General features: G+C 58.6%; 1 protein-coding gene across 1 annotated transcript; it reads left to right on the top strand.

The window, feature by feature from the left end:
- Positions 1-665: 665 nt before the first annotated feature.
- On the top strand, positions 666-24397 carry B4GALNT4 (beta-1,4-N-acetyl-galactosaminyltransferase 4). Its single transcript, XM_082762733.1, has 20 exons — positions 666-818; positions 11002-11114; positions 12606-12713; positions 13101-13196; positions 13502-13592; positions 13931-14031; positions 14421-14488; positions 14815-14893; positions 16594-16660; positions 18278-18421; positions 18691-18800; positions 19128-19228; positions 19474-19556; positions 20274-21474; positions 22264-22571; positions 22869-23022; positions 23173-23245; positions 23334-23487; positions 23799-23925; positions 24148-24397. The coding sequence occupies exons 1-20, from the start codon at positions 668-670 to the stop codon at positions 24260-24262; spliced, it is 3444 nt and encodes a 1147-aa protein (XP_082618859.1). The 5' UTR covers positions 666-667; the 3' UTR covers positions 24263-24397.
- The last annotated feature ends 283 nt before the right edge of the window (positions 24398-24680 follow it).

The following is a 24680-nucleotide window of genomic DNA, read 5'->3' as shown; positions in this document are numbered from 1 at the left end:
GACAGATGGAATGGGGATGGGATGGGATGGGGCTGGTGCTGGTGCCTGCGTCCCGGCTCCCCCCTATTCCTCCCCCACCCCCATGCTCCCCCCTCCCCCCGCAGCCTGCAGGCCGTACCACCCCACGGCGGGGGGGGAAATCCGCGACCCCCGGGGGTCCGTGCAGCCGCAGCCCCCATCCCGAGCCCCCCTCCCCTCGGCTCCGTGCCCCCTCCCCATCCTCCCCCTCCCCACCCCTCCCCTCCCCCCAGGGCCGGGCAGGGCCGAGCCGCCCCCCCCGCGTCCCCCCGTGGCCTCTCCCCGGGCCCCCCAAACCCGCCCCCTCTCCTCTCCCATTGGGCGAGCCGCGGGCGGCGCGGGCTGCGATTGGCCGGCGGCGCCGTCGCTCATCGGTGGCGCCCCCTCCCCGCGTTCCCACGGCCGCCCCATTCATCCCCCGCCCGCCGGTCCCGGCGCCACGGGGCGGCGGCGATGCTCCGGGGGGCCGGGGGCTGCCGAGCCCCGCCGCCGCCCCCCCTGCCCCGCTGCCGGCCCCTAGCGGCTGCCGGGGGCCCGAGGGGCCGGGGTTAGGCGGCGGCGGGGGGCTGGGGGCGCGGTGGGCGGCTGGCAGGGGGAGAGACACCGGTAGGAGGAGGAGGAGGAGGAGGAGGGGCGGCGGCGGGCGGTGATGCCGCGGCTCCCGGTGAAGAAGATCCGCAAGCAGCTGAAGCTGCTGCTGCTGCTGGCGCTGCTCACCTTCGCCGTCTGGTTCACCTACCTCCACATCAGCCTGGTGCGCCAGGGGCGCGCCCTCCGCATCCCCTTCGCCTACGGCAGAGGTAACCCCCCCCCCCCCCCCCATCCCCATCCCCCGGGACCCCTCCCTTGGGATCACCGGGACCCCCCGGTGGGCGTTGATCCCCCTCCCGGTGTCTCCCCGCTTGCCCCATCCATCCCACATTTCCCCTACAGGCGGTGTCACCTCCATCCGTAGCCCCACACCCTCGGGAGGGAGCCGAGAAGGAGCCAAGAATCCCTCGGGGCTTTTACTATTATTATTTATTAATTTCATTTTATTATTATTTTTTTTTCTATTATTTTCATTATTATTATTTCTATTATTATTATTATTTATTTTTTAAATTTATTGCTCCATTATTTTCTTTCCTTGAGGGTTTCCCACCTCTTTTCCCAGCCATTTGCTTCTTCTCCGTGCTAACAAAAGAAAGTCGGCCGTAAACCCGGGGGCACCCAGGCGCTGGTGCAGGTCCCTGTCCCTGGAGCATCCTCATCCCCTCCATGGGGACCCCCCCAGAAATCCCCAAACCCCTTTTCCACCTGGGAAAGGATGTGGGAGGCTGCAGCACGGCCAGCCCCGAGGGCCCGGTGCTGTGCTCCCCCAAAAGCTTAGCCCCAGGGGAGCGGCCGGGTGAGGGGCTTCACGTTGATGGACCCCCGGTTTTCTGCCTTGCACACCTTGTTGGGCTGTTTTTCTGGCATGAAACTGCATGAAATATTTGCTAGGTGGGCCAAAACTTGAGTTTGAAACGTTTTCGATGGGCTTGCAGGAAGAACCTGTCTCCCATCTTATTATTTTTTAAAATGCTTTGTGCCCTAAAATCATGGGAAAGGAATAAGGAGTTGGTGTTCGTAGAGGGGAGAAATGACTTTTCTGAGCAGGTTGAGGCTGGTGAAGTCTCTCAGCTGCTAAACCCAAAGTTTCCGACCGCAGGAGCAGCATGATCCTGCAGATTTTCAAGCCCCACCGGTGCAATCGGGATAACGCCAATAAGAGGAGCAGGAAATGAGATTTGCTTGGGCATCATCTCTGAGGAGCACTTGCGGGGAGCGCTGCTTGTTTTCTTTTTTCCGCTGCAGGATCAGGCTCATCGGGAAACCCCCCAAATTACAGAAGTCTAACCCCAAAGAGGCTGCCCGATATCTTTTAGGGCAGAAAAGTCCTCTTTTGGGACTGGCAGATGGTGCGGGATGGCAAGCCCGGCTGTCTGTCTGTTGTAGTCCCTCTGGGTGAGGTTTTCCTTTTCTCTGAGGAGGATGCTCAGAGCAAAAGCACGTTCCCTGGCTGCGTTTTAGGGTGCTGAACCCAGTGGGTGCCTGCTCCTGCTCTCCCCTGCTGCCTCCTGTATGTGCCCCACATCCCTGCTGGCCTGTTATGGTGCTCGGGGGGCGAGGGGATGCTGTGTGCTGTAGCAGCGAGATTCATCGCTGTGCCCTGGCTCCTGGCAGAAAGCCCTGCAGTCGTGCTGCAGCTGAAAAGACGAGCTGCCAGTGGGATCCTCGTTTTGGGGGAGAAAGGTGGGGAAAAAGAGCCTGGGGATTGCAGCAGGGGGAACGCTCGTAGGGCTGTGTGAGGAGAAGTGGGTTTGGAGGTGCTGGGTGAGGACGGTGCTCTGGGCTCAATCCACACCGTGGTGTACGTGGCAGAGATTCAGACCCAGCATTTGGGGACGTGGCTGCCTAAAAACTGGGGGAAAAACAGCTTTTGGCACGGCCGGTACCTGATCTTCTGAGCTTAGAGGTGTCCCCAGCCCCACAGCCTTTGGGGATTTTTGGGGACACTTGTCGCTGGAGTGGGAGAGGTGGCTGGGGAGCTGTGCCCGAGAGAACCAAAGGGTGCCCAAGACCTCTCAGCCTGCCTCAGAGGATGCTGCCTGGCTTGTGTCTGCCAGCAGGAGGTGCTTGGAAGGGTTAATTACTCGTTAAACCAAGTGGCACAGAGCCCACGGGCTTTCTGGAAGCTGAAGGTGCGGGATGTGAGTCTTCCTGGCAGCTCTGTTGGGGGCAAGGTAGGGGTGGGCCATGCCAAGAGGTGTGTGTGGAGGGGGTCTGAGCACGCGGGGGGGATTTTTGGGGGGTTCATGGGGTTCATTGGCCTGGCAGGCACTCACACAGGGAGCTGGAGCAGCGTGGTTGGGGACTTAGCTGGGAACCATGCTGGCATCGTGTCCCTGATAAAAAATACCCCCCTTCTCCTTATCTCCCACAAGTAGATAATTACCCTTCTCTGCCTAATTTAACACACAGATTCCTCATCTGAAATAATGAGACCATTACAGTGTTCTCCTGGCTGGAAACCGCACCGAGTCAATGGGGTGGAAATGCTTGCGTGCCAGGTGGAAAGGAAAAAAAAAATAAAATGAAAAAAGGGGAAGAACAGACAAAAAAAATACAGTAGACATTTAAAATAGCTCTTAGCAGGGGTGCTTGGCTGGTCCTGCTCCCTGGCTGCCACCTCGCTGGAGCAGCGATCGCATGCGCAGGGCTCTTGCTGGTGCCAAAGGAGCAGCAGATGTGCTGGGATCCTGGTTTTGGGAGGGTCCTGCAACAGGTGTGGGGTGTTTGGTGGAGGAGGGCGATGGCTCTAGCCAAAGCCAAAACAGGGAGGAAAACCTAGCAGGGCTTTTTACGGGGTGAGATGGTGGCTGCTGTGTGTGTGTTTCGGTGTGCGGGGTGGCCCAGAGAACTCCCCAAAATGCTGTGAGCAGAGGCGGTGCTGGTTTGGAGGGTGCTGAGGTCATAAATCACAATGTTTGGGGTTGGAAGGGGCATAAAAGACCTGCTAGTCCAACCCCCACGCTGTGGGCAGGACACCTTCCACCAGACCAGGTTGCCCAAAGCCCTGTCCAACCCAGCTTTGAGCTCATCCAGCCACGGGGCACCTGAAGCTCCTCGGGGCAGCCTGCTCAGCGCCTCACTGCCCTCAGAGCGAAGGATTCCTTTCTTACCTCCATTCTAAATCTACAATTTTAAACCCTCATCCTATCCATCTTTCTCAAGAGCCCCCTTTAAGTACGAAAAGGCTGCCACGAGGTCTCCCCAGAGCCATCTCTTTACCAGGCTGAGCATGCCCAGCTCTCTCAGCCCCTTTTCATAGAGGAGGTCTTCCAGCTTGCTCTGACAACTCCATCCCTCTTGTGCTGGCACAGGCTGGGTGCAAGTGCTTGCACTTGGCCTTTCTGAACCTCACGAGCTGCCCAGCTGCTGGCCGAGCTGCCCTGAACCTTCTGGGGCCCTGCTGGATGCTGGAGCAATTCCCACCTCCGTATGAAGCGGGGAGCACCACGCTTCTCCAGGAGGAGCTGTGAGCATCACTGCCTGCACACCCCATGCCCCGTCCTCACCTGTGCCCCTAGGGACAGCAGGAAGGAGTGAATTCGGGCTGACGTGCAGCATCCCGAGCACATCTCCTTGGTTCATGATGTGCTTTTTTTTTTTTTTTTTTTTTTTTTTTTTTTTTTTTTTAAATTGGAAGGCTGGCACACTTGTGAAGCTGGGTGGTTTTTTTTTCCTTTCTCCAGAGGTGCAGGTAGGGGAGAGGATTGGAAAAAGCCCTTTGAAAAGGCTCGGTCGCCCTTGTGGAAGGACAGCGGTGCTCGCCGGGAGGCTGAGCGCAGCGGATGGCAGCTGCTGTCCCCAGAGCCGCTGTCTTCCCCTCCGTGCTATCCCCTGGGCCTCCCCCAGGGAGCCCTTTCCCTCCTCACTGCGGCCCCACTGCCCTGAATCGGCTCTTTGTACCCGCTCCTGCCCTGCCAAGAGCTGCTGGAAGGGGAGGAGGAGGAGGCAGGCAGACAAGCGAGCCCTGTCCTGGGTAGGCTGGGGCTGTCTCGGGGCTTTGGGGCTGGAAAACGAGCTGGCGTGTGGCTCGGAAACGTGGCAGCACGGCTCTGAGCCGCCCTGGGCACCTCTGCCCTGGGTGAGCACTGAGCTGCTCCTTAAAATGGGGTGGGGACGACTGCAAGGCTTGGTAATGAAGTGAAATGATGGGCTACACCTAATTGATCCAAACAGTCCTCTAGCTTCCCCTTTGTGATGTCTGGGAGGGGGCTGAGAGTTCACATTTATGGCTCCTGCCTCAGCACAAACCCCAAAACTATCAGGGATGGGGCTCAGCATCCCCTCTGCATCCTGAGCCGTGACAGGTGATGCTCCTTTAGGGTGCCTTTTATCCTCTAAAGGGTCCTTTAAAGGAGCTATATATAAAGGATATCCTCTAAAGGGTCCCTAGTGTGGGTACCCTGAGCAGGTGAGACCCCAAATGAGGGGAGGAGGAACTGGAGCCTAGTGCCTGGCTGGGCTGGGACATGGTGTAGCGTGTGCCGGAGCATCCCTGTAGCTCTGCAGGGTCCTGGTCCTCCCCAGCACCATTTTGCACAGCAGGGGGGGTGCATCACCTCTTCCAACAGCTCGAGTCCTTTTAAAAAGAGGAGAGGAAAAAAAAAGACATTAAAGAACCCAACAAAAAATACTCCTCAGTCTCTTTAATGTGGGCTTCTGCTAAAAATGAATTTCTTCCTGTCTTGTTTGTCTCCAGGCTTTGTTTGAAGTCTCCTTTTTGCTGTGGGGCTAATGATGCTGGGGTCACCATCCATCTCCTCTGTGTCTGCCCACATCCCTGCTGTGGGGATGTCCCCAGCCTGGCACCCCCCTCTGTGCCCTCTCAAATTTAATGTAAAAGCAAAGGAAAGGTTCAAAAGCACCCAAGGCTGCTGGAAATTCCTGGGGGAGGACGGGGAGGACATAACGCAGGTGCTGGCCACCGTGGGGTGCTTTGGGGCTGGTGCCAAACGAAATGAAACGGGAGGATGGAGACCGACAGGGGTGCAGGGAGGTGGGAGCTGGGAAGCTCTGGGTGACCAGAAGGATTGAGGGCCAAGCACGGGGATGTGGGGCTGCCTGTTTGAGGCGTTGATGTTTTGGAGCCTGATGGGCTCCAAGAAACCACCGATGAGCAGAGGGAGGTGCTGCAGGTCCAGCCCGTTACCGTCTCCCGTGGCACAAGCGAAGCTGCCGGGAGCAGCAGTGTCAGGGGAAATATCCCCGCCTGGCCACTGCTCCGTGCCCCTCTTTGGGATGCCACATGCGGTCCCCTGCCTTATTCCAACCTCCCGGACAGATGCACTGATGGTTTTTGTGGCCTTGGGAGGAGTTTGCAGCATTGACTCTGATTGTAACTGCTCGGCAGCCCGGCGGTGGGGGAAGCTCGCGCTGCTGGCTGCTGACTCAGAGGCTGTGTGGCAGCGGTGAGCACCGAGCTGTTGGTAATTATCTGCTGGGATGGCACCTCGGGGAGGCCAGGCTCCCCTGGAGAGGGGTGACAGGGCTGGGAGAGCTTTGTGCCAGTCCCTTCCTGAGCAAAAAAGCACCCCAAAAATTCCGAGGTCAGCACACGGCCTCTGGAGGAGAAAAGGACGTGCGCAGATCTCGCCGAAGGGTTTCAGCCCCAAAAGGTGGGAGGTCAGGTACCGAGCGTACCCAAAACCTGGCCCTCAGCAGATGCTCCTGCATCTCACCCCGTCACCGGTGTGCTGGGAGCAGCTTTGGGATGCCAAGGAGCAGCAAACCCAGGGTTTGGGTTTCCGTAAGCAGTAAAACTCTGTCTGTAGCCTTGGTTAGACCACAGGGCTGGGCTCTGATGGGGTTGTTACATCTCCATCCCGATTGTTCCACACTTTCTTGTGCGTGAGTTGAGCTGCTGCCTCTGTGCATCTCTTCGCCAGGAGGGTCGGGCTGTAAGGATGCAGCTCTGAAGACACCGAGATGGTTTTGCAACTGGTGCAGCCCGGTCTGCCGATATTTCGGGGGCAGATGGTGGAGGGGCTGCTGGTGGTTGTCTTGGAGTAAGATCCAGCTTGCTTTAGCATCTCCGGCTCGGCAGAAAGAGGAAGACAAGAGCAGATGCTTGCCTCTGGGGAGATTTCTCGGTTGGGAGCACCCAGCAACATCTCTCCATCCCCGTTTGCATCGCTCTGCTCGTGGTTTGCTCATCGGGGCAGCTGGAACATCCTGCACCACTAGTGCTGCTGGCTTTTTGGGGGGCAGCCAAACCCCAAATCCCTCTGTGCCCCCCTGTGGGTGCTGTGCAGTCTGGGAAACCAAACCCTGGAGGCTCAGTGGTGGCATTTACAAATTCTGTTCTGTTTTTTAGCACAAGATTTTGGGGGGCTTTGGTGCAAATTCAATATTATGCTTGACTGTCCTCATTTCCAGCTCTCCCTGGCCCCAAGCACCTCACCTGTATCTTCACCAGCACCTTGCTAGGAGGGGATGAGCAGCGAGAGGAGCAACCAGGCAAAGGCTCGGGGGGAACGTGATGGCAAATCACCCATTTGTGTCCCACATCCCACCTGGTTGATGTGCTTGGAAATTTGGCACTGGGGTGCATCGCTTTTCGTCTTGCTGGCAGCACCCAGTTGGGGTTTGCTTAGGGGAAGGGAGAGGAGAGGAGGGGATGCTCCTCCCCGAACAGCAGCATCTCCTAGGAGCCTTTTATGCCTTTTATCCTCGCTGTGGCCTCTGGGCTTTGCTGTGGAGTGGGGCCAGGAGCCGAACAATGAGGCTCGCCAGTGCCTTTGTCCCCTCTTTGGGGCCGGGCTTCCAGCACCCTCTGCTTTGGAGGCGAGGGCTGCTCTTCTATTCTTTCTTGGTGTTGCCTGGGGATGCTGATAATGACAGCGGGGAGGAGGGAGACGGCTTGCACGAGCCTGGCTGGGGCTGGAGGAGAGGTGGGGAGGGTTTTACATCCATCCCTGATTTTACATCCAGTGGGGTGGCGTGTGTCTGGTTGCGAGCCCTCTTGTAGCATCTCGCATCCATGCAAGGGACACGGAAAGAGCTGGAGGGGGTGGGATGGTGAGCTTGGTTTGCTGGATTTGGGAACGGGCAGCTGGGCTCGCTGGCTTTGCCTTTATCCCTGGAGACTCCTCTGGGTGGGCAAGAGCAGAGCGAGCTCTCAGCACCGCCTTGGGAACGATTAGGGAGAAAGCATCACCGAGGGGCATCTCCCCCTGAGCTGGCAGGGTTGGCCTCGAACCAAGGCAGCAGGAGAAATCCCAGCTCCGGAGCCTGCCCAAAGAAAGGGGCTGTGTTCGGGGCGAGCCAGCCGCGTGCCGCCGGCGGAGCAGGAGGGGAAGAGGAAGGCAGGAATTGGCAGCTTGAAAGGGCCTCTGTGCGCCGCGGTCCCGGCTGGCCGGAGCGGCACGGAGCGGGTTCGTGTGGCTGCCGTCGTGGAAAACCAGAGGTCTGGCTCGTCCCCCAGGGACAGACCTTCGCTCCCGTGCTGACGGGCTCCATCTCGGGCAGCCTTTTCCTTCCCAACCTGCTGCTGGCTGGTACGAGATGCTGGCCTTTCCCTCCCTTTCTCAAGGGGGGGTGCTCATTTTCAGTTCCCACATGCAGCAGCCAGGCTGATTAGCACTTATTTTTTGGGCCAAAGCCCGTCCTTGACTTTCCTACCCCATATTTGAATTGCAGAAGAACAAACACTGTCGCAGAAACCTTTTTCCAAGGCTTTGCTGGCGCTTTTCCTCCTCCTGGGATGTGGCCACCTCTCTGAGCACACGCTTGCTTCCCTATCCCTGCTGAGAAGAGAGGGTTTTGCTGAAAGCTTGCAGGCGCAATTAACCCTGCCCTAATGAATTTGTAGTGGCAGGGCTGGGATATGAGTGAATTTATTGGCAAGAGCATCTCTTGCCATGGTGTTCCCATAGAGGACCGTAAGGCTGGGGGATGTAGGAGCAGCGGCACCTCCTGCTCCACGGCTGTCTTGCTGGGGGAGGTGACGATGGTGTGCTCGGGGACCGACCTCACCCTGGCTGGTTTTGCATGGCCAAAATTGAATTTTTGCATCTCAGACTCTGCTTTGCGTGGGGTAGAGGCAGGTGCCTGCCTCCGTGTGGTGACTCCTCTTTCTCTGCGTGCGTTTCTGCTAACCTCGCTCCAATTTCCCCAGTACCTCGTATACCAGACCCCAAACTTGGGGCAGCATCCATGCAGCGAACACAAGGGCACAGCCTCATGCCTCCGTGTCCTGCAGCTGGCTCAGGTCATCCCAGAGAGGGTGTATGGGAACGGGGAGGGTCTGCAGAGCTGGACCTGCTCGCTTTCCCCCCCGCGACGCTCCCCATCTTGGCCTCGGTGGGGTCGCAGGAGGAGCGATGCGTATCTGAAGACGTGGGAGGGAGGCAGGGAGCTGCCAGGAGAAAGCTGAAGCTGCCAGGGCTGAATAATGGCTGAGAGCAGAATAAGGGGGCTTTAGAGCTTAATTTCCTGTTCCCGCGCTGCGCTGGGGACGGGATTTGTGCCGCCATCTCCAAGGAGACATGGGCTGCGCGGCCGCCTGAATGCTAATGGACTCGGGTAGGGACGAGCCCCCCGGGGCTGCCAGATGAGGGGATGGAGAGTGGGGGGCACCGAAATGTGGAGGACACCCCACTCCTCCTGCTGTCTGTGGGGACCCGTCGCTGCTCGTGGCATTTTGGGCTCCCCGAGGGGGTTTCTCACCAGGGTGCGGGGTGGTTGGTAAGGGGGAACCCCGCTGTGGACATCGGGGGGCTGCCGTGCTGGTTTTGGGGTCCTCCGTGCTTGTTTAAAAGTTTTGCAGGCATCCATCTGTTGTGGTGAGCGAAGGGGGTTTGCCGCCCCTCCCAGAGATAGCTAATGCAGTTTTCAAGTCTGCTCTGTTATTTTGGGGGAAGCAGATTATTTTCACACTGCGAAGCGAGGGCGTTTTAATGCGAACCCTCCCTAGCAGCCGAGGAAGATCAGTGCAAGCTGCAGAGGGGAGCCTGTAGGCTGGCGCTAATTATCGCAGCACCCGGTAACGAAGCCATCTGCAGTGGGTCCCCGAGCTCCCTCGGTGGGTGTAGGATCCCTTCTTTCCCTTTAGCTTGGTGTTGGCAGGCAGGAAGATATATTGGGAGAGATTTTTTTTGGGGGGGAAAGGGGGTCAGCGTGGTGAGCTCAGAGGTGTGGGATGCCCCGGGAGAGCTGGGGACCTGCGGGAGGAGGGCTGGGGCCTGTCCTTGTCCCATGCACAGCCCATGGGGCAGGCTGGGCTGGTTTCTCTCCGGTTACATCAGAGCGCTGGGACGTGGGTTGAGCCCTAAACTAAGTAAGTTTGCAGATGATGCTAAATTAAGAAGAGCTGTTGGTTCCCTTGAGGGTAGGGAGGCCCTACGGAGAGAGCTGGGTAGATGGGAGCATCCCACCCGGGCTGCACGCATAGGCTGCGTGACGTTTTGGGCTCCACAACGTGAGAAGGGTATGAAAATATTAGTGTGCCCAAAGGAGGGCAGCAAAGGTGGTGAAAAGCCCAGAGGGCACGGCTTAGGAGGAGCAGCTGAGGATGCTTGTTTGGTTCAGCTTGGAGAAGAGGAGGAGACCCCCTGGCTGCCCGCCGTGTCCCCATGGTGGGGAGCGCAGAGGGGGTGCTGACCTCTTTTCTCTGGTGGTGGGATGCGAGGGGATTGCTTGAAGATACATCAGAGGAGGTTTCTAGTGGGTATTAGGAAAAGGATCTTCACTGAGAAAGCACCAGAACAGGCTGCCCATGGACGTGGTTATGGCCCCAGGCATGCCGGTGTTCAAGAAGCGTTTGGGCAATGCTCCTAGATGGCTTGGCTCTTTGGTTGCCTTGTGTGGAGTCAGGATTTGGCCTTGGTGATCCTCGTGGGTACCTCCCACCTCAGGATGTTCTGCGCTTTTATTTTCCACGCCATGCTTGGATCGAGTTTAATTCACGGCAGAGCTCAGCGCTGTCCCCGTAGCTGGACAGGCAGCCGAGGTCCCGCGGGAGCTTATCCCATCTCTTACGTCAAAGGGCTGTGAGAGGAGTAATTAAACCTGATGCTGGTGAGCCACCGCAAGCTGCTTAGGACGCGAATGCCACAAAGGGAATTGCAGCCAGAACCCGCCTCACTGTCACCCCGTCCATCCCTGTCCCAGGGCCAGGAGGTGGCTTCAGGAAAGCCCAGGAACATCTTGTGGTGGGGGGGTCGTAGGATGGCGCTGGGTGGAAGGGACCTCAAAGATCACCCAGTTCCAACCCCCTGCCATGGGCAGAGGGATGCCAGCCGCTAGATCAGGCTGCCCAGGGCCTCATCCAAGCGGTCGTTGAACACCTCCAGGGATGGGGCACCCACAGCCTGTCAGGGTGAGGGATGCCAGTGGGACCTGTGATGAGGGGGTGGCCATGGTGTCACCGGTTCCCTGTTGGTGTTGCAGATGGAGAGCGGCTGGCGGAGGTGACGGACCCCGGCAGGCGGCCGGCGTCGGCCCAGGCATCGGCACGTCGAGGGAAGGCCGAGGACTCCAGCGAGAGCCGCGAGGAGGAGCAGGTGACAACGGGAGCCGTAACGTGTCTGGGGTGGGGTGGGACCGGCCGAGATCCCCGGCCCGAGTCCCTGGCTCAGCACCTGGCCAAGCAGAGCAGGGGGCTCCGAGGATGGAGAGGCCACCAGCTTTGTCAGGCACGATCTGCCCTTAGTGGAGCCACGTGGGCTGTCCCCTCCTTATTTTCCCTGTTCCTTAGCCCCAGGTCCTGTTGTGGCTCTCGGGATGGGGACAGCAAGCCCCATTGCTTACCAAAAGAGCAGCCCTTCGCTGCGTGCCAAAGATGCTTCGGAGCAGGTTGGATGCCTGGAGAGGCATCGAAGAGGCTCCCTGAATCCAGAGCAACAGCTGCAGCTTAAAAGCAAAGATGGGAAACTTTACTCCCACTGCGCTCCAAGCGTGTGCCAGGCATCAGAGTGGATCTTGCTGTTGGCACCACCGATACTTTAGTTTTGGTCTTTTTTTTTAATTTTTGCTGTTTTCCCTGTTCCCGTGTGCAGGACACCCTGGCCCCAATGCTGGGCTGTTCTGGTGAGGCTGCTCTGTAATTGCATCCTGGCTTTCCCAGGGAGCACGATTACGCCTCCTCCCTAATAATGCCTTCCAAGGGCATTGCTCCCCTCCTCCGGGACGGTAATGAGCTCATTTAGGCAAACTTTGCTAATTATTTCCTTGGCGCTGCGCATCTTAACGGGCTGGGCTTTGCTGGCACTGCGGTTCTTACTGCTGGTTTTGGGGACACTTGGCTCCTATTTTGGGGGGGCAGCACTGTCTTTCCTTCCCCATCCAAGTCCATGGGGAAATGGGAGCCCTCTGGGGTCAGGCAGCCTCAGTGCCCACACAGCGTGTCCCTGCTCGGAGGGCACTGGGGCTGAAGGGTGACGTTTTGGCCCCGTGTTGCTCATCCCTTCCCGTCCTTCCTTATCTTGAGCTCATCTGCTTGCTCTGGCCTCTGCCAGTGTTAGTGCAGGGGAAGCTCCGAAAGCACACGGCTCTTCTGTGCCACTTTTTCGGCAAGCGACTGTTCCCCTAATCCCTTCTAAATTATGAGGCGCGAGTGATGGGATTAACCTAATCCCCCTTAAAGGAAGAGGGGAGCAGGGAGGCACAGATGCACTGGTTGCATTATTGCCCAGGCTTCTGCTCTTTTGGAAACAAAGCCCCAAATGCTCCCTTTCCAGGAGCCTGTAGGACCGGCCAAGTGTTTTGGATGCACAGAAGGCGTGCTGTTTAGGAGCAGGAGCACTTTCGACAGAGGATGGGAAATGAGTTTAGCTGGAACATTTTTGAAGCCCTGCTCCCTGGGACACCTCGCCAATATTTTTCTGTGCTGGGGTGCTCTGCTTTCCTTCGCATTTATCCTGGAAAGCTTTCCCCTTGGTTTGGAAACGCTTGACATCCCAAATGAGACGTTTACGTGTAGGGGGGCCTCCTCCTGCAGCGGGCTGGCCCCGATGCCCTGCGCCTCTCACCTCCCTCTCCTGCTTCCTTGGCAGGACGCACAGGATTTGGATGGCTGGCTTTCCAGGGGCTCGTGGTCTGACCGAGCCACCAGGCACCCCAAACTCAACCTGACCAAGCAGGCTTTGCCCTGGGATGAACAGGTATGCAGGCAGGAGGTGATGGTGGAGGGGGATCACAGCCACAACCCTGCCGTCCAGGGACGTGGGAGCATCGCGTGGTTCCCTCCACCCAGCCTTCTGGTGCCAATGGGGATGGGTGATGATGGAGCTGAGCTTTTGCTGTCATACCCATAAGGGAATCAGCCCTTGTATGAGCCTGCTGGTGAGCCAAAGGATGCTGTCAGAGCAGCAGGAGGAGGATTATCTGCTGGGGTTGGGTGCTGTGACCGTGGGGCTGGCACAGGGCTGGGGATCAGCCTTTCTCTTGGTTGTTAGCGTGGGTGATGGGCCGTGGGCGTCCACATTTCAGCCTTCCCTGACACTGTCCTGTTACCTCTCCCCCTCTTCCCCGGCACTCTCCTCCCGCAGTACAAAGGGAAGGCAAACCTGCACGTCTTCGAAGACTGGTGCGGAGGAGCCGTGAGGCACCTGAGGAAGAACCTCCACTTTCCGCTCTTTCCCCACGTGAGTCCCAGACCCAAAGGAGGTGTGTGGGAGAGGGGAGTTGCTCGCCCCTCTCTGGGTGCTGCTTCATCTCCCCTTGCTGTGAGCTTGGCCCTTCCCTGAGACCTTAGCCTTCAGGTTTTGGGTCCTGTTCAGGCAGGTCGTTCCCGTTGGAGCCAGCCGAGCTCCAGATCTGAGTTGGAGGGATCTGGGTGGTGATGGGACTGCTGTGTCCCCTCTGGTTTTAGGGGTATGAGACCCCAGGAGGACAAGGGGCGGGTGGTGGTGGTGCAAGGCATGAACCGTGGGTGTTTTCGCGTCCCCAGACCCGCACCACAGTGAAGAAGCTGGCCGTGTCGCCCAAGTGGAAGAACTACGGGCTGAGGATTTTTGGCTACATCCACCCCTTCAAGGATGGTGAGTGATGGAGCTCGGCCTCTTCTCCCCCTGCTGCGATGAGGAGAAGCTGCCTCCTCCCCCCTTCTTGGACCATATGAGGACAGAAGGGAGTCCCAAATCCCCTGGCTTGCCCCTTTGAGGCAAAGACCCTTTTCCATGGTTGTTTTGAATGGAGACAAAGCCCTGATCCCACCCAGGAGAGCACAGCGTGGGGTCTGGGCCAGCCTGTCGCCTCTGCCCTTCCATCCCTCTGTTTTCCTGGGTCACAAGGAGAAGCTGTCACCTTCAAGCACCCATCCCAGCCCGCCAGGACTGCTGTATCCCTCCGTGGTGACCTTCTCCTCTGCTCTCCCCAGGGGATTTCCAGTTTTCCGTGGCATCAGATGACAACTCGGAGTTCTGGCTCAGCTCTGACGAGAGCCCGTCCAACTCCCGGCTGGCTGCGTTTGTGGGCAAGGTACGCACCGTCGTCCTTGAGCTCCTGCTGAGGGCAGCTCCTCCCTTGGGGTGCCTCTCGTTTCCAGCATGCTAATGTCCTGCCCCACTGCGCTGTGGGGATCCCCAGTACTTAGCTAACGGTGTCTCAAACCCATAGGACTGTCCCTGCCACAAAATCTCCCTTCGATGAGTCCCTATGCTGCAGCAGCTCTTAAAAGGAGCAAGCAGAGTCCGTGGGTGACTTTGCCAGAGGCAGCTTCTGCTGCTGCTTCGTCCTCCTGGGAAGTGCCAGGCCATCTCAGCCTGGCTTCTTCTCCACCTCAGGATTGCTCCTTGCTGCCTGTCTGAATTTGGGCTCATGCCTGCTTGGCCCAGCGGTTCTCACATGCTCTTTTTTCCTTCCTCCAGCTGGGCACTGAGTGGACGGCCCCGGGGGAGTTCACCAAGTTCAGCTCGCAGGTCTCCAAGCCTCTGCGGTAAGCTGCGCCCTGACCCTGACCAGCTCTTCCTCCAAAAAAAAAGCCCTTCCCCCAAAAAAACACCACTAGCTTGGGGCTCAGATGTGTTGGGCTCTACGAGGTGGGGACTAGCAATTCTTATAAAGCTTCTCCACAGTCGAGTTGGGCAGCAGGTATCCCACTCGCAGTGCCTTTCTCCCCACCCCAAGAAGTTTAGCCACACGTGAGCAAGGCAGAGGCAGTTTCCAGAGAGCTCCTCTGGCCCTGAGGGTCCAGGGGCTCCTCGTCGTGCTGGAAGCAGTAGCAGGCGTATTTCCTAAACAGCCTTTTCTCCTGTTATGCAGCCTCATGTCATCCAGACGCTACTACTTCGAGCTGCTCCATAAGCAAGATGACCGAGGTTCGGACCACGTGGAGGTTGGGGTGAGTAAATGCTCCCTGTGCTCCTCCTCCCAGCTTCATTTCATCGCGTCGTCAAAGCCATTAACGGGGCTTTTCCTGGTGTGCCTTCAAGTGCTTTACCCCGAAGCAAAGCCAGGATTTCCCCTTGGTTTGGAGCAGAGCTGGGACTTGCTCACCTGGGCTGTTCCTACACACGCTTTTCTCCCAGCTTGTCCGATCCCTGCATGTCGACGGCCTTTAGGGACCTAAAGACCCCGTCATCCCTCATTTGTGCCCTTGGACCTCCTGTAATGGATTCTAACAGAGTGACTCTGCTCTGGGCTGCAGTGGTGGTCAGACACCAGCGCTGCACAGCCAGTCCCATCCCCTCCCCTTCCCTCTTGCTCTGTGCAGAAGAGAATTGGGCTGGAAAAGGAGGAAAGGTCCCTTTTTGGGGGAGCCCAGACCGTGGGTAAGATCGGGACAGCCACAGGTCTGATCCAGGACTGTCTGACTGTCACCTCGAGCTGTCAGCCCCCCTTGTTACTTTGGGTCCCTTTTTTCTTCCTCCCCCCTCCTTTTGGAGATACCAGGAGCTTCAAATCTGAACTTGCCTGCCTTGCCTGCGCAGCCCTGAAGCGTACATCTCAGGAGCTCGGGCTTTTTTTTTTTTGGGAGGGGAAGATGTCGGCTCTTTTGCCAAGGTTTCCTTTCTCCCAAACAGCCATTAATCACTGCTGTCAGACTTGTGCCAGCAAAGCATCAGAGAGAGGCTGACAACTCCCCTTCCTCGCCTCTCTCCTCCCCACCTCTCAACCTCACCCTCTGAGGGCTCCGGTCCCGGTGCATCTAGCACTGATAAGATCTGGATTTCTGATGTGAAAAACAAATGGGGGGGGGGTGTGGGGAAGGCATTTTTTTGCTGGAGGGAGGGAAGCCTCGCAGATGGTTGCAAAGAAACAACAACAAAAAAGGACCCTAATGCATCTCTCCCTGGGGGAACTTAAAGGCTTGTCTGGACGAAGGCTCGAATCCATCTGAAGGCATGCTTTTAACATGTAGTCACATCGGTGCAGGCAGCTGGGAAGACCCTCGTAAGTCAATGCACACTCAACATGCCCCAAATCAGCTTAAGCTGCGCTGAAACGAGTTGTGAAGAAAGCAGCAGGAATTTGCAGTGGGTTGCTTTGTGACCCGCTTTGGTCTGTGCTGGTTTCCTGTGGTGACTGGTGTGGGTTGTGGTCCTCACCACTGGCGTTTCGCAGCCCTGGGGAGAGACAGAGGAAGGAGGATGTGCTTTTGGGGCTCGGGGTATTTTAGGGCTTTGGTCACGGTCTTGATCCTTGACGTTGTCCCTGCCCTGCCAAGGCACTGCCCACGTTTGTGCTGCCCCTGTGATGTTGATGCTAGTAAATAGGCTGCTGCTGAAGCAGAGCTGGATGTGTCCTGCCTGGCCTGGAAGGACCACAAATAACTGGGATATGTGGCAGTCCCAGCCAGGAGGTAGCATGAGATGCTCTGTCCCACCTCTGGGAGCCTCGTTCTTCCCAGCCACCCAGGGAATAAGCCCAGACCACCTTGGGTTAAGGCAGGAGATAGGTCTGGACCTGCGTAGGGTCAGCCCTACCTCTCCTTCCACCCCTGCAGCATTGGGGCTGGGAACAATGCAGAAGAATTCCCGGGAGCTGAGGGTGGATGAAGACCCATCCTCCCACTGATCCTTCCTGTCCTTCTTTTCCTAGTGGCGAGTTTTCCTTCCCAGCTTGAAGTTTGAGGTGATCGACTCCTCCTACATCTCTCTGTACACAGGTAAGGACCACCCGGGACCTCCCCGGGCACCCCACTGCTCTGCGGCCCTCCCAAAAACAGGATGTTGGAGGTGACACGCCATGGAAACGCAGCTCCCGTGGCTGCTGCACTTCAGCCTCCACCCTCCTAAAGAGATCTGGTTCCTCGGCGAGCAGCTTGGCTCCTCGGCCCGGCCCTGAGTTATGAGGAGCTGTCGTCTGGGTGGGGATGGATGGCAGGGGGGTTAATTAAATCTATTGCTTCCTGCCCCTTCCCCGGCCTGGCAGCAAGAAAGCTCTTGATAGATGGGTCCTGCACTCACCGTGCTTAAGAGCTGGTCATCAAACATGCCCTCAAAGGTTTTTGATGAGGCCACAGGATGGGCAGCGCACGGGGATCAGCAGGGAGAAGAGGGATGGAGGGGGCTGAGCCGCTGATGCCAGTGCCCAGGAGATGGATGAGGCTGAAATAAATCCCCCCCAGCCACTATCCATCAGTGTTGGCACCCTCCTGCCTCCGAGCTCCCTTTGGAGCCCAGCAGCATCCCAGGGAAAAGCCAAGCCACACGGGAGGTGCCTCTCCTTGGGGTTCCTCCAAAAGATTTTCCCTTTCCTTTGCTCCAGCCTTTTCCAGGGGCTGCAGCCCGACCTTGGTTTGCTGTATGGGGAGCCCTGGGTCTGTTGATCCAAGGCAATGTGTCCCACGTCTCCCCACACTTCCCAGCAAAAAGCAGCGGTTTTGGTTCTGCTGGCTTTGGGACCTGCCTGTTGCCTCGCCGGGCACCCTTGGGTGCTAGAGACGGGTGGCTCTGCGTGGGACCGAGGTGGCCAGAGCACGGTGACCTCCCCTTGGGCGCTCTGGGGGCTGCTTAACAGCCAAGGACAACGTGTCGCATGAAGCCTTAAATAGAAGAAAGGGCACAAACAAGCTCGCTGTGTGTTTACCTGCAGCTTGAAGGGGAACAGCGCTGGTGGCTTAATTCCCGTGTCCTTGGGAGCTGAAGCCTCCGAGTGCTGCCATCCCTGGTGTTTGTGGCGAGCGATGCTGTAATCAGAGCTGGGGCTCCCGGCTGAGATCAGCCGTACCCTGTCCCTTCGTGTCATTAGCTGACGTCAGTAATTATCAGGCTGATTAGTCACAGGGTCTGCAAGCCTGGGAGAGGGCTGAAGGAGCTGGGTTTGCGCTGGTGCAGGCTCCTCAGCTCTGCAGGAGCTGGGAATCTGTAGGATGTGCTGTTCCCAGGGAGGACCACCATCAGTTTGGGGTCGCAGAGCACGTGTGTGTGTGTTTCCTTTTGGGGGCACAAACCTTGTGTCCCTGCTGGGTGAGGGGGGGGACACAGGAACCGGTGCTGAGCAGTGGGGTTCCCCACTCAGCCGGGTTCCCCCCACAGTCACAGGGGGGTCCCCAGGGCTCCCTTCTCCCACACTGTGTCCTGGATGAACAAATGGGGACAGAAGGGGGAATCCCCAATCCCCTGAGCCCTCCAGGTGGGATGAGGGCAGAGGCTGGGATGTGCCACCTTGGAGGATGCTCCCAGCTCCTTAGGGAAGGCGAGATGGTGCTCGGAGGCTGGCTGGAGGGCGAGCCCTGCAGTGGGTGTCCACAGGGTTCAGGCTCTGCCCTCGCTCCCTGCAGACGAGTCGTCCCTGAAGATGAACCACGTGGAGCACATCCCGCAGTCCCTGGCCAGCCACAGCGGGAGCTACCTCTGGGAGGCCCAGCAGGACGAGCATGGTGCTGACATGCTGAAGCCTGACCCCAGGGACACCTTCTTCCTCAGTAAGTGCCTGGGACCAGGTCCGTGCACTGCTCCGTGACTTCTTAGGTCCCTTCCAACCCAAACCATCCTGTGATTCAACGCAAAAGGCAGGACCTGGCTGCCCCAGGTACCTAGAGCATCTTCCCTGCCTTCTGCCCGTCTTGAGGGTGAAGGACAGCTCTGCAGGGGGCAATTTGGGAGGGTCTGGGATACAAACTGTAACGTGGGAGGGGGCTGCAGGGGTGGAAGAGCACAGGCTGGGGGCTGAGCTGCAGCTGCCTCTCTTCAGCCCCTGCTATAGAGTCATCTCGAGTGGAGAACATGCTGGTGCCCTGTGCCTACAGCCCCACCTACGTGGTGAAGGACTTCCCCATCGCCCGCTACCAGGGCCTGCAATTCGTAAGTGTCTCTCCCCGACACCTGCGGGAGGAATGGGGTCACGCTCCCACGGGACACCTGCCAAAGCTCCTGCCCTCGTTTCGGGGTTTGGCTTGGCAGGGCCGTGTCCACCTGGTTAAACTCCAGGAGCCGTCCCCATCGGGAGGGTCAGGCTGAGCTTCCCCCCCTTGACCCGGGGGGATCCAAAATGAGCACCCCATGGTGTGTTTGTGGTGCTGGGCTGGAGCTGAGGTCTCCTGGCTGTTGGGGTGCCCCCCACCCGTCCCCCACGTCCTCAGAGTGAGCCCACCCTGCGCAGGGGTGACGGCCGTGTGCTCGGCTCCCCAGGTCTACCTCTCCTTCGTGTACCCCAACGACTTCACGCGCCTCACTCACATGGAGACCGAGAACAAGTGCTTCTATCGGGAGTCCCCGCTCTACCTGGAGAAGTAAGTGTTGGGCCGCGACCCCAAACCTTGTCCCCAGCAAAAAGCCACCTCCAGGCTGGCTCCTACCCCATCTCGTGGGCTCCTGGGCTGGGTTTGGGGTCCCAGCTCCCATCCCAGAGCTGGGCTGTGGTTGGGGACGTTCCCCCGTGCACCCGTATGTGTGTGTGCGAGGCAGCACGCACCCGCCCGCCCGCGAGCACCCCTCCCTTATCTGTAGGACCTCATCTTTCATCTCCGTCTCCCAGGTTTGGTTTTTATAAGTACATGAAGATGGATGAGGAAGAGGAGGACCCACGCCAGCGAGCGTTTCTCTTCCTCAGCCCAGACAGTGAGTCATGCCCGCCCGCTGGCAGCTTTCGGGCATCTCTCAGCAGCTTGGCACGGGGCTGAGGACCTGGCATCCTGACCCACCAGCCCACCCTCTGCGAGAGGCAGCATATCGGGATGCCTCCAGTGATGTGCTGCTGCTGGGGGCTCAGGGACTCACCCTCCCTGCTTTTTGAAGCCACATCTCCCCGGCTGAAAGCAGCTGTGGCTGCAGCATCTGTAAGAGGAGACCGGCGTGGTTTTTCCCCCTCTTGTCCCACAAGCCCACTATTTAATTATCCGATTGCTCTACCTCTCCTCTTCTGTTATTAGCATCACCTGGGCTTGATTCAGCATTGGCTTGATCTCTCCGAGCTGGGACCAGTGTGGACTTTGGGGATGCCCGTGCAGGCAGGGATTCCTGGGGGGAATTAATTTTTTTTTTTCAGAGCCTGCCTTGCTCTTGGTGCAGGCTCGGTTTGTTCCCAGGTGAAATGGGAGTAGTGCCAGGATTCGGAGGGGTTAATTAGCCGAGGTTTGGAGGGGTTAATTAGCAGAGTCTCTCACCCCTGTTCTTGGCGTGTATCACTCAGCACCTGCCACCTCAGTCTCCCTCACCTCGGGGCAGTTTTCAGGTTTATCCTCCTTAGGGAGACGAGCTTTGCCTGCTTGTCTTGAGCCATCGTGCTGCAGAATGGCCTGAACCCTCTGGGTATTTACCTCTGGCTTTGCTCCCTAGATTTTCTTGAGGACGATGAGGAGGAGGAGGATGGAGCAGACAGCCCTGAGCCTACCGACCCACCTCCTGAAGCCAAGAAAAACCTCGAGCTGGTAACCAGAGCCAAAAAGAAGGAGATCCTGCCGATCACCAGGGATTATGGGGACGAGCTGGAGTATTACAGCTTTCGCCGCAAGCAGGACCAGGCGCAGGATGAGGCGGGCATGGGAAGGTGGAGCGTGCCCCTGGCTACCCCCAGCCCTGCAGCCACCCCCGAGGGTCCCCATGGCTATGGGGCTACAGGACCCATGCAGGAGCGAGTCAACGGGAGGATGCTCCAGTGGCTGCCCCAGGAGCCCAGCGAGGGCAAGGAAGATGAACTAGGGCTGCTGGCATCCTCCAAGCATGCTGGGACCCTGAGCCTCCAACCCCACTTCTCTGTTCCCATCTTTGGTGGCAGAGCCAAAACACTAGGTCCCAACAAGCCTGTGGCGCCCAAGAAGGACAAAAAAAAACAGAAAACCCAGGAGAAGGTGTACGTGACCAGGCTGCAGATGGGCAAGCGCAAAACCCCTGCCCAGGAGCCTGCCTTCCCCAGCATCTTCCTGTACCCAAAGCCTCTGAAGAAAGTGCACCTTCGCTCCAGGACCCCTCAGAGGCATCCCATCACCTCCAGCAAGCTCCGAGCTGTGCCCGGCCACCGGACCCCTTGGCTCTTGAGCAACATCTCCAAAGAAAGAGACGCGGCCAGGAGGAAGAGCACGTGGATGGGAAGCAGGAGGTGGGAGCGGGTGAACAAATGGGAAGAACTGGGGGCCGAGGGGATCTTCAGCCGGGAGACCCACGAGGACACGACTGCTGCCCCGGGCAGGGTGGCTGCCACCACCGATTACAACTCCTCCGAGGTGGGGACGAGGGTGACATCCTTTCTGAAGATGTCGGAGCTGACGGCGTCCCAGCAGGAGGGAAAGGGCCAGGAGGAGGAGGAAGAGGAGGAGGTCTCGGACTACAGCTACGAGACGGCAGAGCTGCCGCAGAGCTGGCTGGAGGACTCCATCAACTGGCAGAGGACGTTCAGCGTCAGCTCGGTGGACTTCGAGCTCCTGAGATCCGACTGGAACGACCTGCGCTGCAATGTCTCGGGCAACCTGCAGCTGAGCGAGAGCGAGGTGGTCGACGTGGTGGCCCAGTACATGGAGAAGCTCAACGAGAAGAATGGCGGGTAGGGAGGCAGCAGGGGGCAGGAGGGAGGTGTGGGGACCTGCCTTTTTGCCCCCTTTGGCTTTTTGGGACTTGGGGGATCCCAACGTTGGGTTAGAGTCATGGAGGTTGGAAGGGACCTTGGAAGATCATCGGGCCCAACCTCTGGGGAGGGAAAAAGGAGACTAGATGAGATTGCCTGACACCCTTTCTAGTCACATCTTGAAAACCTCCGGTGGTGGGGATGCTACCGTGTTCCTGGGCATGTTGTTCCAGTGAGTGGTTGTTCTCACTGTTTAAAAAAAAAAAAAAAAAAAAAAATTGGTTTAAATTGGCTTATATCAAGACAGAACCTCTCCTGGTGCGGCTTGTGCCTGCTGTACCTTGTCTTGATGTGGCTCCTAGGGAAGAGAGAGCCTTGGTCCTCCTTGTAGCTGCCCTTTAAGAACAGGAATATTGTGATGAGGTCCCCCCAGGGTGAACAGACCCAACTCCTCCAGACTTCGCTCGGGTTCTTTAGCCTGAGTAAAAGTCATTGCTCAGCATCCTCTGACTGCAACCTGCTGGCCCATCTTACAGCCCACCTGTCCAGTCTGTGTCTTGGCAGTTTGTCTAGTAGAAGGCTGTGGGAAACAGCATCAAACGCGTTGCTGAAGCCCAGGTAAACAATACCCACCGCTTCCCACGTGGACAGACACGTTACAGAGTTGTAGAAGGTGTTTAGGTGATAGCAGGTTCAGCCCAGCCCCTCAAGCACGGGGAGCAGAGCTCGTGGAGGTGGTGGCTTCAGCTGCTTCTCCTCTCCCTGCAGCATCTACACCCTTCTGCGGATCGTCAATGTGGAGAAGCGCCGGGACACGGCCCGAGGGAACCGCTACCTGCTGGAGCTGGAGCTGGCGGAGCGGGGCCAGCGCACGGTGCGGCTCTCCGAGTACGTCTATGTGCTCCTGCACCACGGCAAGCAGGACGACAGTGCCGAGACCAACCCTGAGGGGCCGGCCCTGGGGGCCACCGAGCCCCAGCCCAGCGCCTGGAGCGTCTTGTATGGCAAACCCATCCTGTGCCAGCCCCTGCAGCTCAGCTGGAAGCAGGACATCATGGTGCACTTCGTGGTACCTGGTAGGTGACGGCAGGACGTGGCTGGCCCAAGGGTGTGCTGGCAGCCAAGAGGGTATGAACCGTGGCTGTGTTGGGCAGAGGGGTGTAGGGACATCCCCATGACCATGGTAGGGCCGAGCATGTTTTCTGGGGTCTTGGGCAACCACTGAGCAGGGCTGTCTCAGGAGGCCAGGCCTTTAGTGATGCTGAGGTTATCTGGTCTCGTGAGATGGGGTGCTGGTGTGGTTGGGCGTGCTCTTGGGACTTCCAGCGCTGGGATCCCGAGGTCTGAGAGACTTCTGTGGCTGTGCCTGGCAGTGAAGAACCAAGCGCGCTGGGTCCAGCAGTTCATCTCGGACATGGCCGGTCTGTATGAGGCTACAAAGGACGCCAACTTCAACGTCATCCTGGTGGACTTTGACAGCGATGACATGGACGTCGAGAAAGCCCTGCAGGATGCCAAGCTGCCCCGGTAACCTACCCCAAAGACCCCTCAACCCCATCCACGTCCCACCGTGGTCCTCACGAGGCTCACAGGGCCAATCCTCGCTGCTATTCTCAGTCCCTCTCCCTTGTGTCCCCTTCCACCACCAACACTGACTGCCGCGGCCTCTCTCCCCAGCTACCAGTACCTGCGGCGCATGGGCAACTTCGAGCGCTCAGCTGGGCTCCAGGCTGGCGTGGACATGGTCGAGGTGAGCTCCCCTTGCTTGTGGCTTCTGGTGGGGGCTTGGGGCTGTCTGTCCACAAGCCTTGTGGCCACGTCTTGTCCGCCTGCTGCAGGACGGGCACAGCATCGTGTTCCTGTGCGACCTGCACATCCACTTCCCTGCCAACATCCTGGACAGCATCCGAAAGCACTGCGTGGAGGGGAAGCTGGCCTACGCGCCCATCGTCATGAGGCTGAGCTGCGGCAGCTCCCCGCGGGAGCCCAACGGTGAGCAGTCCCCTGGGCGGTGCCTCCCGCGTGCCCCAGGATCGCGTGGGTTACAGCCGTGCTGGGTGACGTGAGAGGATGAGCGTGGTCTGCTTTGGTGAGACGGGGTTTGGAGCCCAAGGGTGCTCCAAAAGCTGTGGTGTCACCCTGTGAACCACCCACAGCAGGAGGTGGCAGTGATGGGGACAGACCCATGGTGGAAAGGGGTGGCTGAAAGCGGGGTGCTCCCATGGCTGGGGCTCAGCGGGCCGTAGGGAGCACCCCAGGGTGATGGTTTGGCGGGGCGGGGGTCCCACTGCTCTCCCCCGCAGGTTACTGGGAGGTAAATGGCTTTGGCCTCTTCGGCATCTACAAGTCAGACTTCGACCGCGTCGGAGGGATGAACACGGAGGAGTTCAGGGACCGTTGGGGCGGGGAGGACTGGGAGCTCCTGGACAGGTGAGGATGGGGGCACCGGGACCCCTGAACCCTCCCCTATGGGCATAGCTGGCCTCCGCTCTGCTTTGTGCCCTTCCCATGGGCAGGTTGTGTCACCTGCACCTTGGAGCCACCTCCGAGGAGGTGTTCAGCTTCCCAAGGCCACAACCTGGCTTTGGGGCGCCCCCAGCTGTGTCCGTGCCCTCCTTTTCCCTGAGCGTTTGTCCCTCTGTCCGGCTGCAGGGTCCTTCAGAGCGGGCTGGAGGTGGAGCGCTTACGTCTCAGGAACTTTTACCACTACTACCACTCCAAGCGCGGCATGTGGAACACCCGCAGCAAGAAGCCGCCCAAGGACTAGCGCCCCGAGCCCGGCCTGCAGCTGCCAGGCCCCACCAGAGGTCGGCCACCACCGCCGCCACCTGGCTGTCCCCAACCCCTGCCCGTGGCCACCGGTGCTGGCACGGAGGGCACTCGCTGCCACCAGGATCTCTCAACGAACCGCAGTTACTTTGGGGGGGCGATACGGGGAACGGGGGGTGGGTGGGCGAAAGCGGGCTCGTGGTTTTTTTCTTAAGGGTCTAATTTCTTAGTCAGAAACGAATTTATTAACTCATTAGCGCTGGGGCGACGGGCATCCTGCTGTCAGGAGGGGCGAAGCCTCCGGGCTGAGCCCTGGGGCTGTGCTGCGCCGGCGATGCTGGAGGTGAGAAAGAGGTACCCCAGAAAAGAGGTACCCCAAAAAAAAGGTACCAAAAAAAGAGGTACCCAGAAAAGGG

This window comes from Aythya marila (genome assembly GCF_965140915.1).
Source record: "Aythya marila genome assembly, chromosome: 5".
In the NCBI taxonomy this organism is placed as follows: Eukaryota; Metazoa; Chordata; class Aves; order Anseriformes; family Anatidae; genus Aythya; species Aythya marila.
This window is presented reverse-complemented; position numbering and strand designations above follow the sequence as displayed.

Excerpts from the sequence above, each read along its gene's own strand:
- B4GALNT4 (XM_082762733.1), top strand. The coding sequence starts at position 668 with ATGCCGCGGCTCCCGGTGAAGAAGATCCGCAAGCAGCTGAAGCTGCTG. Across the intron at positions 13,593-13,930 it reads CATCCACCCCTTCAAGGATG|GGGATTTCCAGTTTTCCGTG; the intron begins GTGAGTGATGGA and ends TGCTCTCCCCAG. Across the intron at positions 14,489-14,814 it reads CAGGTCTCCAAGCCTCTGCG|CCTCATGTCATCCAGACGCT; the intron begins GTAAGCTGCGCC and ends CCTGTTATGCAG.